Source organism: Podarcis liolepis (genome assembly GCF_965112155.1).
Source record: "Podarcis liolepis genome assembly, chromosome: 3".
NCBI lineage: Eukaryota > Metazoa > Chordata > Lepidosauria > Squamata > Lacertidae > Podarcis > Podarcis liolepis.
The window spans coordinates 52,089,282-52,107,592 of record NC_139557.1 but is presented as its reverse complement, the minus strand read 5'-3'; the positions used below and the strand labels follow the sequence as shown (position 1 = coordinate 52,107,592).

At 41.7% G+C, this 18,311-nt stretch overlaps 1 protein-coding gene across 1 annotated transcript in view; it reads left to right on the top strand.

Moving 5' to 3' along the window:
- The window catches only part of SEC63 (SEC63 homolog, protein translocation regulator), a 30,471-nt gene extending 14,093 nt beyond the window's left edge, over positions 1-16,378 (top strand). The window contains exons 6-21 of the mRNA XM_083497667.1: positions 278-336; positions 825-875; positions 1,086-1,194; positions 1,812-1,906; positions 1,991-2,123; positions 3,757-3,849; positions 4,556-4,710; positions 4,937-5,084; positions 5,665-5,747; positions 6,808-6,867; positions 7,383-7,553; positions 8,708-8,863; positions 9,774-9,875; positions 12,103-12,201; positions 12,736-12,840; positions 14,785-16,378. Coding sequence (XP_083353793.1) covers positions 278-336; positions 825-875; positions 1,086-1,194; positions 1,812-1,906; positions 1,991-2,123; positions 3,757-3,849; positions 4,556-4,710; positions 4,937-5,084; positions 5,665-5,747; positions 6,808-6,867; positions 7,383-7,553; positions 8,708-8,863; positions 9,774-9,875; positions 12,103-12,201; positions 12,736-12,840; positions 14,785-14,928 — 1,763 coding nt within the window. The 3' untranslated portion in view covers positions 14,929-16,378. The remainder of the gene's footprint in view (positions 1-277; positions 337-824; positions 876-1,085; positions 1,195-1,811; positions 1,907-1,990; positions 2,124-3,756; positions 3,850-4,555; positions 4,711-4,936; positions 5,085-5,664; positions 5,748-6,807; positions 6,868-7,382; positions 7,554-8,707; positions 8,864-9,773; positions 9,876-12,102; positions 12,202-12,735; positions 12,841-14,784) is intronic.
- Positions 16,379-18,311: the final 1,933 nt, after the last annotated feature.

Sequence of the window (18,311 nt, the reverse complement as noted above, 5' to 3'; positions counted from 1 at the left end):
GTAGTAAAGGATTCCCATGAGGGTTAAGAACCTGACCATCAGCTCCCTGGCTAGAACTCTAGAATATCCCAATAGTTTGTTCTGCACAAATGTGAAACTCTATCTGTGACTGCACAGACAGTCGTTTCAAGAACTTCAGTTCCTGTTTTCCCAACATACAGGAAGTACTGGAATATTTTTTTTTAAAATCCACAATATATACAGTTTTCACAAATGCATGAATTCATTTGAGTTTACTGTCTTACTATTTCATAACCTGTTTTCTTGTTCTTTGCAGCTACAAGCTTTGGGATTGCGTTGCCAGCTTGGATTGTGGATCAGAAGAATTCTATTTTGGTATGGTAACATTCTGTTCTTCCAGTTTAACTGTTCAAGCTGAAAACCACAGTGCAGATTACTTATGAGTATTCACGGGCTCTGTAGTTTTCAGAAAGGTGACAATCCATGCATGCAGGATATTTATAAGCCTTGGCTTTTCTGTAACCAGCGGTGAGGAAGTGCTTATGCACTTGCCCATTCAGAGTTGTGGACTAGTTTTGTAAAGAGTTAAAATGCATCTAAAATGCTTCAGCCCTGGAATGGTGCACCCCTTGGAGTATTTAAAATGGGCTAGCAAGAAAAACTTAAGGTGGGCTTTCAGTACAAATCTTAAAATATCCTACTTGATTGCTTGTAAGTTTCTGAAATTTTTACTTGAAGTGCTCTGTGGTTTTGTCCTTCAAACACCTTAACATATGGCTGCAATGGTGAAGACTGATTGCTCTATCTGTAATTACTTATGACTTAGTCAGAATGTCTGATCTTCTCCCATTATATTCTTCTAGGTCTTGCTTGTTTATGGATTGGCATTTATGGTTATTCTTCCAGTGGTTGTAGTAAGTATTTAGGAGAGGGGAAAGGTGCATTTTGGTAAAAGCTGGGGCTGCAGGGTGGGTCACTGGGCTTACAGCCATATTCCACCTGCTCATTTATTGGCCCTGCAAGCACACTTTTACAATGCAGAGTGTCAGGACTGGAGGCTATATTATTTTGACATATTTTAATGAAATTAATAGCTGTCACTTTTTCTGTCTTGAATGTTTTAGGGTTCCTGGTGGTATCGATCAATACGCTACAGTGGAGACCAGATTCTCATCCGCACCACCCAGATTTATACCTATTTTGTTTATAAAACAAGAAACATGGATATGAAAAGTAAGTTTCAGAGCACCAGTTAAAAGGATGAATTGTTGAATTCTGCACTCATTTGACTGTTCTTCAGCATTTAAAAATGTAACTCTCCGTGTGGAATGCCTAAGCATTCAATGGATCAATGTTCCAGTATGCTTAGGGGTTTCCTTTAGAATCCTGCTCAGTTCCTTCAGGGAGACATGGGAACTTAGGATGGTAAGTAAAGTGGTGCTGCCACTTTAGACTTCAGGTGGAGATTTGCATGACTGAATGCTCTTCCTCCTATAACCCTCTCTTGTCACATACAAAGAATTAACAGATCTGAGTGAAAGCTAGACTAAAACAGTTTTCCGTGAAATACAGTTTTTAATGCAGATATTTTTTTTAGCATTCATGTGAGCTTCTCCTTGCAGTGGTACAGTTCAGATATATGATTGCCTACCTCAGTGAGAACTAGGCCCATTGTGGTGGCTGAGAAAACAGCTCCCGACAGCTTTTATTGTATCCTGATTTCCTTGTCTGGAAGCAGACATGCTGGCAGTGGGAAGGCATGTTAACACTTTTTTTTGGAGCTGGGCAACTGTAGTAAAAGGGTATTTCCAAAAGCTTTCTTTGTATTTATATTCTGGTTTTCTTTGCAGGGCTTATAATGGTTTTAGCAGGTGCTTCCGAATTTGACCCGCAGTATAATAAAGATGCAACAAGCAGACCTGTAGACAACATTCAAATACCACAGGTTTGCTATTCCTGAGAAACGTTAAACTACGTGTGTTGGTGCCAAAATATTATTTAGTTAATCCCCTTCCATTTGTCGTTGCAGCTAATCAGGGAAATTGGCAGCATTAATCTGAAGAAAAATGAACCTCCGCTTACCTGCCCTTACAGCCTGAAGGCCAGAGTGCTCTTACTGGCTCACCTTGCCAGAATGAAAATTCCTGAGACACTTGAACAAGGTACCTTGCTTGAGAAACCACAACATCATAAGGCTAGAAATAGGCCTTGAAGTGGAGCATGGCAAGTCATAAGTTCTGGTCTTATCATTTTCTTGGTTTTTATGTGTGCACTGTATTTTTTTTTTTAAAAAAGGAAAACCACAAAGGGATCCATATTTCATGCTAAGAAAAGCGGAAGTATGCAGCCTGATAAGTTATGCAAATTAAATCCATTGAATAACTTACTTTCATTAGGCATCATTTATAGCTTTTAGTCCTGGAAACCATATTGGACATTTGAAATCTTGCCTCTACCCCTGGGCATATCGAAACCTCTCTGGCTTCTGAGGTCTGAAGCTGCACCAAGCAAAATTGGCTTCCCCACTCAGATGTCAAAGAGAGAAATAATTATACGACCTTCCGTAATATCTGAAGGCAGCCCTGTATTGGGAAGCATTTCATGTGCTGTTTTCATTCTGTTGTGTTTTTGTATATTCTGTTGGTAGCTGCCCAGAGTGGCTGGGGCAACCCAGTCAGAGGGGCAAAATTGGACACAAACCAATTTGGAAGTTTCAGGCTCTCCTGTGTATGAAAGTGTCACAAACTGTGAATCTTTCTTTTGACCTCTTGAATCGGACTTCTTTGGGTTTTAGGGGTTTTTTTTGGGGGGGGGTTATTACAGGGTTGAGAAGAGGTAAGTGTTGCAAATATATCACCTCTCACAACCCTGCTCCCCCCCTTTTTTTGCAGAAGGGAAAGGAAAAACACTTTCTCACCCACCTATGGAGTTCCTGTTGATTAGGCCTCCTCAGTGTCATTGCAGTATTATTTTGAAGTGCAGCATTTTACCTTTCTCCTTCTATCCATTTACTAAGGATCACATAAAGGGGCACATTCAGACACTACTGGGTTGGGGAGCTAAAATGTCCCTCTGCTCTTGATAACTCCAACCATTAAAAAAATAAAATCAAAACCTGCTCCTGTCTTGTCTAATTCATTTGGACACAATGGTCACAGAGTAGGACCGAGCTCCAAGGAAGGGACTTAGTTCAGCGTTAGCTCACCTGTTGGTTGCATGTTGAAGGTTTCAGGTTCAATTTCTGGTGCCTCCCTAAAGAGCTGCTGCCAGTTGGTGTAAGCAGTACTAAACTAGATGGACTAATGGTCTGAATTGGTATGAGGTAGCTCCCTGTGTTGCTGTTGCTTGAAAGAGGCCATTTCAGCATTGTTTGACAAGTTGCGCCTTCTACAATTCCCTCCCTTTTTATTAGCCTACACAGCAAAGGTGACTAACCTGTGGCCCTCCAGATGTTTTTGGACTACAGACCCAGCCACAAACACCGGTGATCAGGGATATTGTAGACCATCATCATCTGGAGGGAGGAGAGAGATGTACATACAGTAAAGCAATTGAAAGTGATCATGCTTTAGTTTTAGGTAAATCTTAAGTATAAGATTGTTCTAAAGGGTGACACGATTTTGAAAAAGTGGGATGGGCCACACATTATGACACTTCTGTCTGTATAAACATAAGGAATAATTGGCAAGGAGATATTAATAGCAGTATAACATAATCAAAAAATGAGACAAAAGCTACACTGTGTGGCAAGATTTACCTTATATACAGAACTGTTGAATGTCTTATGTCTTGCAGATCAGCAGTTTATCTTGAAAAAGTGTCCTGCTTTGCTTCAAGAAATGGTTAATGTAATCTGCCAACTAATTATAATGGCACGTAGCCGTGAAGGTAAGAATAAGCTTTATTATATTCCAGCTTGTAAAATATACCTTCACACCCTCATGAATTCTACAAGATATCGATAATTTCCCCCTCAGAATAATTTGTTTCTAGGAGATACAGGCAATTTATTAGGGAAATAGTTATAGAAAGAAGTAGCCAATTTTCTGTAAAGAAAGAGAAATTTTCTTATGTGAAGTTGGCATTTCATGTATTGTTTTTTTAAAAAAAGGCTTTTACTGACTTATGTCAAATCAATATCTAAGGGAGGTCTCCAACAAAGTAGTTACATTAGCCCAAAGATTTCCATTTGCACAACTGACCTTAACCCCCCTCTCCTCTCCTTGCCCTTCAGAACAGATTTATAGGGTACAGAGTGTGAGGAGGGGGGAATTTTGTTGCACTACTAGAAGTCCTTGTGCTACTGGAACTACTTCATACCACCCTAAATATTTATTTTGAAAATAAGATACTAAAGTGGGTATTAAACTGTGTTGCATTACTACACAAAACTTTGAAACAAAACAGTTTTTTTTAAAAAAAACCAGTATTCCCCCTTTTAATGTTCTCTCCAGTTTCACTGAAGTATATAGTACAACCTTAGAGAATTGACGTATTTAGTAAAAACGCTTGTTGTATTAATTCCTGAGTTACTGAAATGTCTCACTAACAGTTAAGTATACATTATTTTTCTCCTTCTCTCCCATTCCTCCAGAAAGAGAGTTTCGTGCTCCATCATTGGGTTCTCTGGAAAACTGCATGAAGCTTTCACAGATGACTGTTCAAGGGCTTCAGCAGTTTAAATCTCCACTCCTCCAACTCCCACACATTGAAGAGGACAATCTCAGACGGGTTTCTAATCATAAAAAGGTAAGGTTCTCTAGGTCATCAGGAGCCATGTTCAAACTAACTTGCTCTATCTATGACTTGGAAAAAGTTAATTCCACAGTGCCTTGACTCCTTACTTAATTTTCCAGAGAGTGCCACTGTTCATACTTTCTGTTTCCACTGTGATAGATGTTAACAATATCAATAAATTATGTGGTAGTGGGTTTTATTTTTGGAAAATAGATTTTTTTCTCTTTTTTTTACCCAGTACAAAATCAAAACCATCCAAGACCTGGTGAGTTTAAAAGCATCGGATCGCCACAATTTACTGCACTTCCTTGAAGATGAAAAATATGAAGATGTTATGGCTGTCCTTGGCAGTTTTCCACATATCACCATGGATATAAAACCCCAGGGTAGGTGGTGTTCTAAATGTCCGCTCTTCATTATTTGGTATGCATTCATGGTGCACTTAATGGTGTCTGTAGAATTTAAATTGTTTAGCCTTAAGGAATTGCAGATTTCCTGCATTATGCAGTCTTAGATTTAGAGTTTGAGAAAGCTCTAGCTTGCAAGCCTATCTTGGACTGCCAATGGGTCCAATTTGGCCTACAAAGTCGTTTCTCCTTTGCCATGCCCACTTACCAATCAGAAGACATCATCAGGTAACATCAGTTGATGGGCAGAGAGTCCAATCCTGTGCCTCAGCAGCACATTTCCTGTGAGGAACACTCTGGTGAACCAAACACCTCTCCACACTCCTTGTGCCACATTCAGAAAGTCCCTTGAGTCTAAACTTTCAGTTGGATGGGTGGTTAAAGGTGCCAGTGAGGGCTTTAAGTTGCATTTTCAATCTTCTTTTAAGATATTCTCAAGTAGGATTGCAGTCATAAATTTGACAGCTGAGTGAAGCTTATTTACAAGGAAGCTATTAAATTGGGGGAAAAACCAGTGTAAATTGATGTATCCTTTCACCCCTCCCTCTTCCTTCCCAAGTTTTGGATGACGAGGACAGCAACAACATCACAGTAGGATCGCTCGTTACAGTTTTGGTCACCCTAACAAGACAGACAATGGCAGTAAGTATTCTTATTTGCACACATTATTTTTGGGTTCAAACTTTCAAAAATGTATATTGAGCAAAAAAACCTTACTTCCATCTAACTGCACATCTGGTTCATAAATTGAGCAGCAGTGGTCAATGATCTGCCCTGAGTCATCATTGATGGCCAAGGACCATATTTCAGTGGTAGAGCCCCTGCTTTGCCTACAGAAGGTCCCATGTTCAATCCCTGGCCTCTCCAAGTAGGGCTGGGAAAGGCCCTACTTGGAGACCTGAAGACCTCAGGACTGTCTGAAACTCAGCAGTACTGAGCTAGATGGGATCAGTGGTCTCTATATAAGGCAGGTTCCAATGTTATCATGTATTAAGGGTCACTGAAGATAAAACACCAGAGAGAAGAAAATTTCAGATCTCACGTTCACATACTTTTTTGTGCAGTCAGCCTCACATACTCAACTGCCAATCATTTGGAAAGCAAGTGATTTCATGGTGGTTAACCAGTTTTGTAGACTGGATGTAGGAAAACAACAACAACAACAACAACAACAACAACAACAACAACAATAATAATATAATAATAATTTATACCCTGCCGCTCTGGGCAGCTCCCAACAGAATATTAAAAACACAATAAAACATCAAACTTTAAAAACTTCCCTAAACAGGGCTGCCTTCAGGTTACAAACTCCGCTAACCCAGAAATAGTGCTTCAGGTTAAGAACTTTGCTTCAGGATAAGAACAGAAATTGGGCTCTGGCGGCGTGGCAGCAGCAGGAGGTCCCATTAGCTAAAGTGGTGCTTCAGGTTAAGAACCGTTTCGGGTTAAGTACGGACCTCTGGAACAAATTAAGTACTTAACCTGAGGTACCACTGTAGTTGTTTGTTTCCTTGACATCTGATGGGAGGGCGTTCCACAGGGCGGGTGCCACTACTGAGAAGCCTCTCTGTTAATAACTAGAATCTTCATATGTTTGAGGAGTGAGCTAGTGCCTTGCCCATTCGGAACATTGAGTCGATCATGAATTCATGTCGTTGGTATTGTGAGACTAATAGACTTTGCTTGCCTCCCTATTCAGGAAGTATTTGAAAAAGAGCAGTCGACCTGTTCAGCTGAAGAGCAGCCTGCGGAGGATGGCGTAAGTTCAGAACTAGTGGTTTTGGGTGACTATGTTGCATCTCAATGAGCTCCTTATGTTCAAAATAAATGGAAATACAGCTACATTAAAAGCATGCTCCTCTGCTGTTTGCATAAGTACCCCACTTAACCCTGTCTCACTTAACCATGGCTGTCAAGAGCAGTGTGATCGATGTTGGAAACTAGAGCAGATCTGCGCCTGCTAAATCTTGCGTGTAGCCACCATTTCTGATGATAGTTATGCAGTGTCTTGTCTCATCTTGGCTTGCCTTTCTCATTGCCTTGGCTTTTCCCTCCACCAGCTGACATGTAGCATGTGTTGTCCATTGGCACTGGGGAGGCTGGCTATCAAACGGAATGCTCTGAGATCCAGAGGTGTCCTGGCGGATACTGTTGCCCAAAGGCTTGCTACTTTGCTACAAACTTAAAAGGCTCAGAGGTTATCGGTTGTAACCTTGAAAGCAGCTTGACGTGGAAGCGTCCACTCTTGATGTTAAACCCTTGTGTACTTTGCAGCAAGGCGATGCGAACAAAACGAAGAGCAAAGGATGGCAGCAGAAGAACAAAGGGACAAAGAAGGCTTCAAAATCAAAGAAGAAGAAAGTTGTGAAAAAGAAGCCTGCACCAGCCCCTCTTCAGCAGACGAAACAGCAGAAGCAAAAGCAAGCAAATGGAGTTGCAGGGAGTGTATGTATCAGCACAGATGGGAGTGGGGAGGAGCGGCTAAGCTATGGGACCTAACAGAGAGCACTGACTAAAATCCTAGGGAAAAGTAGAGCAGTGTTTAAGGCAGCCCTTTTAGAAGTCAAAATCAAGCCAACAAGCTGCATATTGTAGGCAGTGTAAAATCACCTTACTCAGGTTAGAAAAAACTCAGGTTAGAAAAAACAATGCTGTTATTCAGGATTCAAAGGCAGGCCCCTATATCAGTTGACAGAAATTAATGTTGCTGTCCATCCTTATCTAGGACTCACAGAGCGGAGACAGGGGTGTGTATATATATTACATCACACAAAGACATATTTTTATCTATGAATAAAAACTGCAGTATATCAGTTACAGATAGGTAGCCGTGTTGGTCTGCCATAGTCAAAATAAAAAAATTCCTTCCAGTAGCACCTTAAAAACCAACTAAGTTAGTTCTTGGTATGAGCTTTCGTGTGCATGCACACTTCTTCAGATACTTCAGTGTATCTGAAGAAGTGTGCATGCACACGAAAGCTCATTGCAGTATATCAGACTTTGATTTTAGATAGAATTTGATAACATGGCTTCATTTGTTTCATTAGGAAATATTATTGTCAGCCTTTTCGTAAGATTTTTCTAACCGTTCTTTGAAGAGATGGACATGGCTACAGCAGAGGCCAGGAGCCTTTCACCTGCGGGCCACTTTTGGCCTGTAAAGCCGTTTTCCCCAAACCATGACTGCCTGTCCCACACAAGACATCATCTGTGACATCATGTGTAGGGCAGGTAGAGACATGGCTGCCAGTGCAGTTGGGGGCATTGAAGTGTGCTCCTGATTTTGCATTGGCAAGAGAAAGCAGGTTTTGTCTTTACTGCCCATCAGCCGTTGGGTGATAGAACTAAAGTCTACTGCATCGACTGCATGTGGCACTTTGAAGTCCCAAATCACTTGGCATAATTGTGACATCGAGTGATTGACAGGTGGCAGTCCTGCCTGCCTATCAAATTTGTCCTGCAGTGCTGAAAAGCCATCCATGAAATGGAAGGATTCAGTGCAGTATTTGAACAAATCTTCTGTTCCATCTTATGCCATCAGTGTCAGAGCTCTTGAGTACTGTTATTAAAGTAATCACAGGATTGTCCTTTTTCTGTAGGAAGTTGTAAAGGAAGACGAAGATGAAGTTTCTGATAAAGGGAGTGAATCTGATGAAGATGACACTAATAGAGACTCTTTAAGTGACAAAGATGATGGAAGCGACAGAGACTCCGACAGAGAACAAGACGAGAAACAAAGCAAGGATGATGAAGCTGTAAGGCTCACTTGTCAGTGTGTGATGTCATTGCAATGTAACATCCATAATAGGATGGTGGTCGGCTGATTATAACCATGTGTACTGGGAAAACTTTTTTGTCGTTAAGAGGGCCGTCAGAGTTCTTGCATCTGTGAAAAGGGGGAAATGCTGTTTCTCAGCTAAGAGCATCGTCGAAGGGAATAAATCAAAGACTGCTAGTCATGATAAGCACTCCAGTATCAGAAGCAGTCTGCTTCTGAATATCAGTTGCTAGGAATCACAAGTGGAAAGAGTGCTGCTGTGCTTGGGTCCTGCCTGTGGGCTCCCAATAGATACCTGGCTGGCCACAGTTCATAAAATGCTGGATTAGATGGGCCATTGGTCTTTACCAGGACTGTTCTTATGCTGGAAAAACACACAGACGCACATTTGTATGCACGTCTCGATAATGGATGAGCTTCCTGTATAATTCCCCATATAAAATCTCCACTCTACATTAGAAGCTATGATAGTACTGTATAGTAATTATTGCATTACATAAGTTTGTGCACGCTTAGTTCTAGAACTAGAATTCTGGAAGACTGTGTCTCAGCAACGTATAGGCTACTGCTTATAATATTTTAAGTGTAGAGAGGACTGATGGGTGAGGAAAAGAATTGAGATATTGTTGACACAGAAAAAATCCATGCCTTGGTTGCAGAATATAAAGCTCTGAAGCTGGTTATTTCTGTAATAAGGAAATATGTTGGGGGATTTATTGAAAGATGGCAATGATAACTGGTAGGAACTGATTTCAAAAAACTTTGTCCTATCATCATTGTCAGTAACATTAAGATGTTTGTATTCCCGTTTTCATTCACCTACACTTCCTACCACGTTGTGAAATTACTTTCTAAAATATGCTGAATACCTCTTCTCTCTCCATTAGGAGTGGCAGGAATTACAGCAGAGTATACAGCGCAAGGAACGGGCTCTCTTGGAAACCAAATCAAAAATAACCCATCCTGTGTACAGTCTCTACTTTCCTGAGGTCAGCAGATGGAGAGCTAAATAATGTTGCATTGAAATCATTCTCCCTTTGACAAGTTATAAAGCCAATTTAAGTATAAGACTTGATTCTGAAATTAATATTGTAAAGCTTTTTAAAAAAATAAAAACTTTTCATGACAGTTGTTCACAAAGTAAGGGAGACCTGAAGACTTCAAACTCTGCAGTACCTGGCTATCTTTCTGCACAGCCATACTCTTATACTTCCCCCATTTGTTCAGGAGCAGTTCCCAATGTGTTGTTCTTGTAAAGTGGTATAGGAAACTGCAGTCTCTTGAGCTTTGCTGGGGATCTTGGAAATAACTTCTTTAGATATTCCATGCTGTACTCTCTGCAGAATGTTGAGCTGGGATTTGCTGAGGTTGTATCTTCTCATTATACTACTAAATAAGCTATTTCTTGATAAGTGGAGCTAAGAACTGCACAGGTTGCCGTGGAACCTTGCCCTCATATTCAGTTCCATAAACATACTGATTTCCTGGCATGCTTATGTTTACCACCCATCTGCTTGAAAAGAGCATTGCCCACTCCACAGGTAGTGTGCCAGCTTAATCCAGACATGCACTCTATTCTATCAGTGATCTGCTTAAAAAGGAAACCTTTAGAACAGAAATTTAAATTTTTCTTGTCAAGCAGTGCCAAATATTGGGCAACATGCTTAGTTTTGTCTGACACTTAAGACTGCTCTGTTTCTTCAAAATTGTGCCAATCTCATTAATATTGGCTTGCCATATGAACAGTTTATTCTTTGTTCATCTGCCATGCTAGAGTGCAGAACTGGCCATTGTGATTAATATTTTAATAACACAACAGCCTTTATTTTTTTGAAAACAATTGCTCTTTTTAATCCCTATTTAGAGAGTGTTTTGTACCATTGGGAGTGCAAATTAAGACATGTCAGTTAGATCTGTTTTGTGGAAATTGGAAACACTGGAATTTTGTTTACACAAAATTAAGCACCACAAAACTGAAACAAGCAGACCCTTCTACGAAAGGTAGAAATATTGACCCCAACAGAGTTCTCATGGTCAGGATGCCAGCTGCATCCTCTTTGAGGTCGCTATAACTTGTGGTGGGCTCAAGCAGGCCAGCTTAACTCCCTCCCCCCTCAGTTTCAGTTTTTCAACCTACTAAAACTCCTGGAAGTCACAGAGCACCCCATCCCTATTTGGATATTTTGGGGAAGGGGGGCTTTGTACGTGTAAAAATGGACACTTCACGATTCACCTGAGCATGTGATGCCTGTCTGTTCCTGTTGTGACCCTATTTGGCTCATTCATGTTGACACTCAAACACCTGAGTCCACTATTAAAAGGAGCAAATAGATACTGAAGACGGATAGGACAGGCAGTCCTGGCGTGGCCATGGAGACGACCCTGTTATGAACCCTCTAGATCTCTCTTCTTAACTAGTGTTTAATCTAGGCAATTTAGGCCTAGTTATCTCAAGCAGTTGGTAAGGTGATAAATCAGTGTGCCAAGTATATTATTTATTCTTAGTTTACTATTTTATTTTGTCTACTTACGCAACACTTACTAGATCTAAAATATCGAAATGGTTTATAATAAGGAGTCTAGTCTCTGAAGAGTCAAGGGATCTATATCCCTTTGTAATGCAGGTGGCAGCTCTCATATGATTGGGCAGAAGATTCTGACACAGAAGACAAGAATGTAAAGGAGAAAGCTAGGCATAGAACCCTCCTTCCCAACATCCAACTTTCTGTATTCATAAAGGGGCAATCTATATTGACAGCTTCTACCCTCAGTCTAAATCAGGCTTCCTCAACCCTCCAGATGTTTTGAGACTACAGTTCCCATCATCCCTGACCACTGGTCCTGCTCGCTAGGGATCATGGGAGTTGTAGGCCAAAAACGTCTGGAGGGCCGAGGTTGAGGAAGCCTGATCTAAATGAAGTAGTATAGTTGAGACCCAAACTTAGCACTTCATCTGTGCTTTCCAAAAACGTCACTGCCTAAAATGGCAATATTTTGACTCCCTGGTCTGTATTAAGAGTGGTGAGGTGCAGCGAGGAAGAAGCTAAAAAAGGCTTTCTTGGGATGAGCCAATTCAACCAAAGCGCTTGCAGCTCCTGCTGAATGTACAAAAATGCACAAGTTTTCATATTGAAAATTCAGTTTCACTGATCTAGGTAAGGCTTTCTTTTTTCTTTTTCTTTTTTCTAACGTCCTCCCTATTTTTCTCCTGAACAGGAAAAGCAAGAATGGTGGTGGCTATATATAGCAGATAGGAAGGAACAAACACTAATATCTATGCCATATCATGTGTGTACACTAAAAGATCGGGAAGAGGTAAAGTGTCATGTTACTTTCCAACATTTGTTTGAACCACTGGTGTAGCAGTAAGATACTTATTCCCATTGACACTCTTATTCTTAAAAAAACACCCCCAAACCCAGCAAGTATAAGTCTCTCCTCTCTTCCAAGGGAAAGGAACCACACCTCTCAAAGGTAGATACAAATCATTAATAAAAGAGAACTAATAATGGCTGCTGTTTAACTTGTTGAGGGATCATGGGGCACCCATTATGGTTGTTACTGTTGCTATTGGTTTTTATTGATTTATTAGTTTGTTTCTTGATTGTGCAGTATAGGATATTTTGTTTTTTAATGTTTGATGCTTTGTTGTGTTTTAAATATGTTGTAAGCCACCCAGAGTGGCTGGGGAAACCCAGCAAGATGGGCAGGATATGAATTTTAAAAATATTGTTATAATATTATTATTACTCTGGGCTTTTCTGTTCATTTTATCAAAACTGTTTCTCAGCTCTGCTTGTAAATGTCTGCTTATAACTTCATGTTGTTGTGGATTGATTTTGTCTCTAGGTAGAACTAAAGTTTCCTGCACCTGGCAAACCTGGAAACTACCAATATACGGTTTATTTAAGATCAGATTCCTACATGGGCTTGGACCAGATTAAACCATTGAAGGTATGCTCTCTTAACACTTGCGGGTTTGGGAGGGGAGTTTTTGCAAATTCACTGCAGATATTGAAGGTGACTGTTGCTATATAGAGTTTAATGTACACAGCCTTGTGCTATTCCACAATTGTGATTTCTTCATCAATGTTGGGTTTTTCATTTAACCAAAGGATTGTTTATCTTTGGAACAAAGTTCTGCTTAAGCACAAGCAACGAGATACAAAGATTGCAACTTCATTTGCAACTGCAAGTTAAAAAAATCTCTAACTTGGCTTACCACCCAAATACATGCATATCAATGCAATCACACACAGATCAGTGATAGAGCCATTTACAATGCAAAACTGAGATAAAACTGCCTTTGAGGTACCAAAAACAGATCTAGAAGTTTTGGTGTGTGCATTTCCCTGTGTAAATGCATTCCATATCCTTGGGGCCAGCGATTCTGCATCTGCTCGCCACTGATAGCACTTCCCTTGGAAGAAGGAGCTGGAAGTAGTGCCTTCCCAGAAAGTGTGTAGTGTAGTTTCTTGCCTGGGAGAAGAGCTTTTCCCAGAGATTTTGTTCCATAAATGAGCTCTGCTTGATCAAAAGGCTTCCCCTCTTATCTCATTCTTGCGGCAGTGCACATCTGTGTGTATATCTACAAGAGTAGTTATTTCTGTTCCTCCTTGGCTGGGACCTAAAGGATCACAATCTGCATGCATTAAGATACTGGTAGGAAACACTTATCTCTCAAAAGAGAGAGAGAGATATTCAGATATATCAGATGGAGTGGGGTCAGGGGTCCCTCACAAGGGGCTATTTAAGAATGCCAGTAATTCCCTTTTGCAAGTGTCCCTCCCACTTACACTAGCGTTAGATACAATCCAGGATAGCAGTGTCACTTGCAGAGCCACTTCAGTGCGACATCCGGGGATGTAAAAATGAACTAGTTAGGAGTCTACTTTCCTTTTTTAAAAAAATAATTGTAGTATGTAAATGAGCCATTTATATGAGCTAAAGCTGATTGACTCCTGCTGACGGAGCTCCTTAATAATAATAAGTTTATTATTTATACCCTGCCCATCTGGCTGGGTTTCCCCAGCCACTCTGGGCGGCTTACAGCATATCTAAAAACATAAAACACCAAGCCTTAAAAACCTCCTGATACAGGGCTGCCTTCCAGACATCTTCTTAAATTTGTGTGATTCTTTATCTCCTTGACATCTTTGATGGGAGGGCATTTTACAGGGAGGGCGCCCCTGCCGAGAAGGCCCTCTGCCTGGTTCCCTGTAATTTTGCTTCTTGCGGTGAGGGAATCAGTAGAAGACCCTCGGAGGAGGACCTCAGTGTCCGGGCAGAACGATGGGGTGGAGACGCTCATTCAGGTATACTGGGCTGAGACCGTTTAGGGCTTTAAAGGTCAGCACCAACATTTTGAAATGTGCTCAGAAATGTACTGGGAGCCAATCTGGTCTTTCAGGACCGGTGTTATGTGGTCTCAGCGGCCACTCCCAGTCACCAGTCTAGCTGCCGCATTCTGGATTAGTTGTAGTTTCTGGGTCACCTTCAAAGGTAGCCCCACATAGAGCGCATTGCAGTAGTCCAAGCAGGAGATAACCAGCGCATGCACCACTCTGGCGAGACAGTCTGCGGGCAGATAGGGTCTCAGCTGGTGTACCAGATGGAGCTGGTAGACAGCTGCCCTGGACACAGAATTATTGTGGTCATTGGGCTGTCACTGAGCTTCGTTTTTTGGCTTCTCTGCTTCTGCACTTTCCCTTGAGGTTTATTGTTTATCATTAGGCTTGCTGTGTGTGTACAAAGTACGTTACTGAAGTATTATTATTATTAGCCTTGTAACATAATTCATAATTCTGTAAGCCCCAACAACTTACATAAAATGATTAATCTCTGTGTTCTAACTCACTTCCATCCTTTTCTGGACAATCTCTCAAACTTTATTTGCAGCTGGAAGTTCATGAAGCTAAACCAGTGCCAGAAAACCATCCACAATGGGATACAGCAATAGAGGGAGATGAGGACCAGGAAGACAGTGAAGGTTTTGAAGACAGTTTTGAGGAAGAGGAGGAAGAGGAAGAGGAGGATGACTAAAACAGTACCATGAACTAACTTGTGTTACACGGGATATCTCTACAAACTTTTGACCTGGGAAGGGATAAAACAAAAACAGTGCAGAAGTACTGAAGATGGATTTTTTTTTTTAAAGTTTCTCTTTACCAATTATGAGTGCTTTATGTAACTTCCCAGTGGAGGTCTTTGGATCAGTTGGTATAACCTGGAAGATGCATAGGGCTCTTTTACAGCCTTTAAGTACAGGACGTTGCATTTATTTCAACTGAAAATAAAAGCTTTTTTATTCTAAATGTCCAGACGTGTGGGCTATGTTGTCTGATCAACTTTTGGTCCAATATATTAAGAGGTACTATTATTAAATAGAAGCAATCTTTAAATCAACTTTTCACACTAGAAAGTTTATTTTATACGTTGAAGCCTCCTGTTGAAAATAACACCCCCTTGAGTTTCTGTTTTGGTAAAATCCAAAAGCAGTTTTGCAGTGATACATGAGCATTACTGAAGCTGAGATTTCTAGCTTTAAACGTTCTGTTTTGTTTTGGACTTCAGAATTGGCATCCTACCATTAGTTGGGGACATTCCTTATTGTCATGAGGGCTGATTTTTTTTAAAAAGACGTAATCTACCTTAAGCAGAGGGGAACTTTTGCCCCATACTCTCATGCAGGTTATAAATGTTTCTGAATCTTTCAATGGCTTAAAGCATATTTAAGCAACTAATATCAGCAAATCATACAGAATTTATTTTGATAAAACTGTATGTATCAAATGACTGTGGGACCATATGTTACTCAATGTGGTGGCTTAATACATAACACCTTTTACAAAAGGTAACAATTATCAAAGCTGACATTCTTGGCTTTTAATCTACCTTAACCCTGTCAGAAGCCTTTTAGGACAGACACATAAGGCACGCTAAGATGGTATGTTTTTGTATTTATTGAGAACAATTCAAAATAAACTGGACTAAATTTGATAAAACGGCATTACAACAGTGCATTTTTCCTCTCTACTGAGGGTCGAACAGGGATGCTAGCATGGAGAACCAGGCTTCATTCTCAACATAAATAATTGCTTTCGATTTTTAAGTGTATTTCTGGAGCGTTCTGTGAAGGATGAGCAAAAACTTACTACGAATTTCACTTTCTGCCCACATGTAAAGGTAATAACTATTGATGTGGTTAGAAGCTATAGAAATACATCTGAATGTCAATCATGTAGTAAGATTTTTATAACTATATGTTGAGGAACTGCAAGACTGAAATACTGTAAAACATTTGTGACAAATGGGTTTGTCATAACAGGAACATTTCCATATAATAGAAGCTGCCCAAAAGCCAAATGAGCTGCTCACTAATTTGTGACCTTGTTTATGAAATAGAGGATTGTCACTTTAAATGCAAACTTACATTGATAATATTTCTTTGTAATTGCAATAGTTGCAAATAAAATTTGAAAAATGTCCTAAATGCGAAAATGGTTTCATTAAAAAAAAGCAAAAACCCTGTGCTAAGATGTTTTCCAACTTAAATTGTAGTGAATGGATGCCGTCCATAAGTATGTATGTGCGCCAGATAGAAACGTGTGTTCAAGATTTGGGCTCAGTTTTCTGTTCCAGCTGCACACCACACCTAAAGTGTCAGACCATTAAGTGTCAGAGCACAACAAAAAATATATGATACAAAATGGCTTGGGGCAGAAAATTAACCATCCTTGGCTTCAGAATTAAACAAGCCTTGACTTAAACTACAGGTTAGAACAGCATCCCCCAACGTGGTGCCTTTCATATGTTTTGGAATATCTCAATTCCCTGCTTTTCTTTCTGTTTATGCTTCCAGAATATTGGGAAATTAGTTTTCCCAGGGCTCCTCGTGTCATGCAGTGCCCAGGCCTTATTCTTACTGACAATGTGTTGTTATGGGATAGGATGCAGTAACTTAGCAGGCTTGTTCAACTCTTGTGTCTTAAGTATTTTTGCTCGACCTGCTTCTCTAAGGACAGAGTGTAGCCTTTACAGTGAGCTACGGCCAACCCTAGCTCTCTCATAAGTACACCCGCATGCTACCAATGTGCTTAAAACACCTGTTTGTCATATTTACACTTAACCTTGCATAGGTGTGGACTCTTCAGGGTAGCCAACATGGTTCTCTCTAATATTGTGGGACTACAAGCCATGAGAATTGGCAATGCTGGCTGGCATGTGGATGGCATCATGTTGGTGTTTCCTGCTGTCGGTGAAGCTTTACAACTTAAAGAAAAAACATTTTGGCCCATCCCAGAGCACATAGCTGCTATCCTACACTGGTTTCTCGTCTGCATTTCTCCTCTTTGCTGTTTCCTCCTGCATCTCCAACTCTTAAACACAGTGGTACCCCGCAAGACAAATGCCTCGCAAGACGGAAAACCCGCAAGACGAAAGGGTTTTCTGTTTTGGAGGCGCTTTGCAAGACGAATTTCCCTATGGGCTTGCATCGCAAGACGAAAGCCCATAGGGAAATGCTGGCGGTCGGGAGCAAAGACTTTCGCCCACAGCCGGCCTTCAGAAGAGGACCTCTTCTGAAGGCCGGTGGGGGGCAAAAGTCTTTGCTCCCCCCCGCCTGCCTTCCCCCCCGCCTGCCCCGGGCGATCTTAAAATGCTGGCGGGCGGGAGCGAAGCGTTCGCTGCCTACCCCCAGCATTTTAAAATCTCCAAGGGACAGCAGAGAAGTCTCTGTCCCGGGGAGATTTTAAAATGCTGGGGGTCGGGAGCGAAGCGCTGCCGACCCCCAGCATTTTAAAATCTCCCCGTGTCCCGGGGAGGTTTTAAAATGCTGGGGGTCGGGAGCGAAGCGCTGCCGACCCCCAGCATTTTAAAATCTCCCCGTGTCCCGGGGAGGTTTTAAAATGCTGGGGGTCGGGAGCGAAGTGCTGCCGACCCCCAGCATTTTAAAATCTCCCCGTGTCCCGGGGAGGTTTTAAAATGCTGGGGATCGGGAGCGAAGCGCTGCCGACCCCCAGCATTTTAAAATCTCCCCGTGTCCCGGGGAGGTTTTAAAATGCTGGGGGTCGGGAGCGCTTCGCTCCCGACCCCCAGCATTTTAAAACGCTGTTCCGAAGGGGGGGGCGGGAACACCTGCCCCAGCCACCCCACTTCGGAACGCTGTTCCGAAGCGGGGAGGGGGGGCGGGAACACCTGCCCCAGCCGCCCCACTTCGGAACGCTGTTCCGAAGCGGGGAGGGGGGGCGGGGACACTTGCCCCAGCCGCCCCACTTCGGAATGCTGCTCCGAAGCGGGGAGGGGGGGCGGGGACACCTGCCCCAGCCGCCCCACTTCGGAACGCTGTTCCGAAGCGGGGCGGGGGGCGGGAACACCTTCTGAAGGCGGGCAGGGGGCGAAAGTCTTTGTCCCCCCTGCCTGCCTTC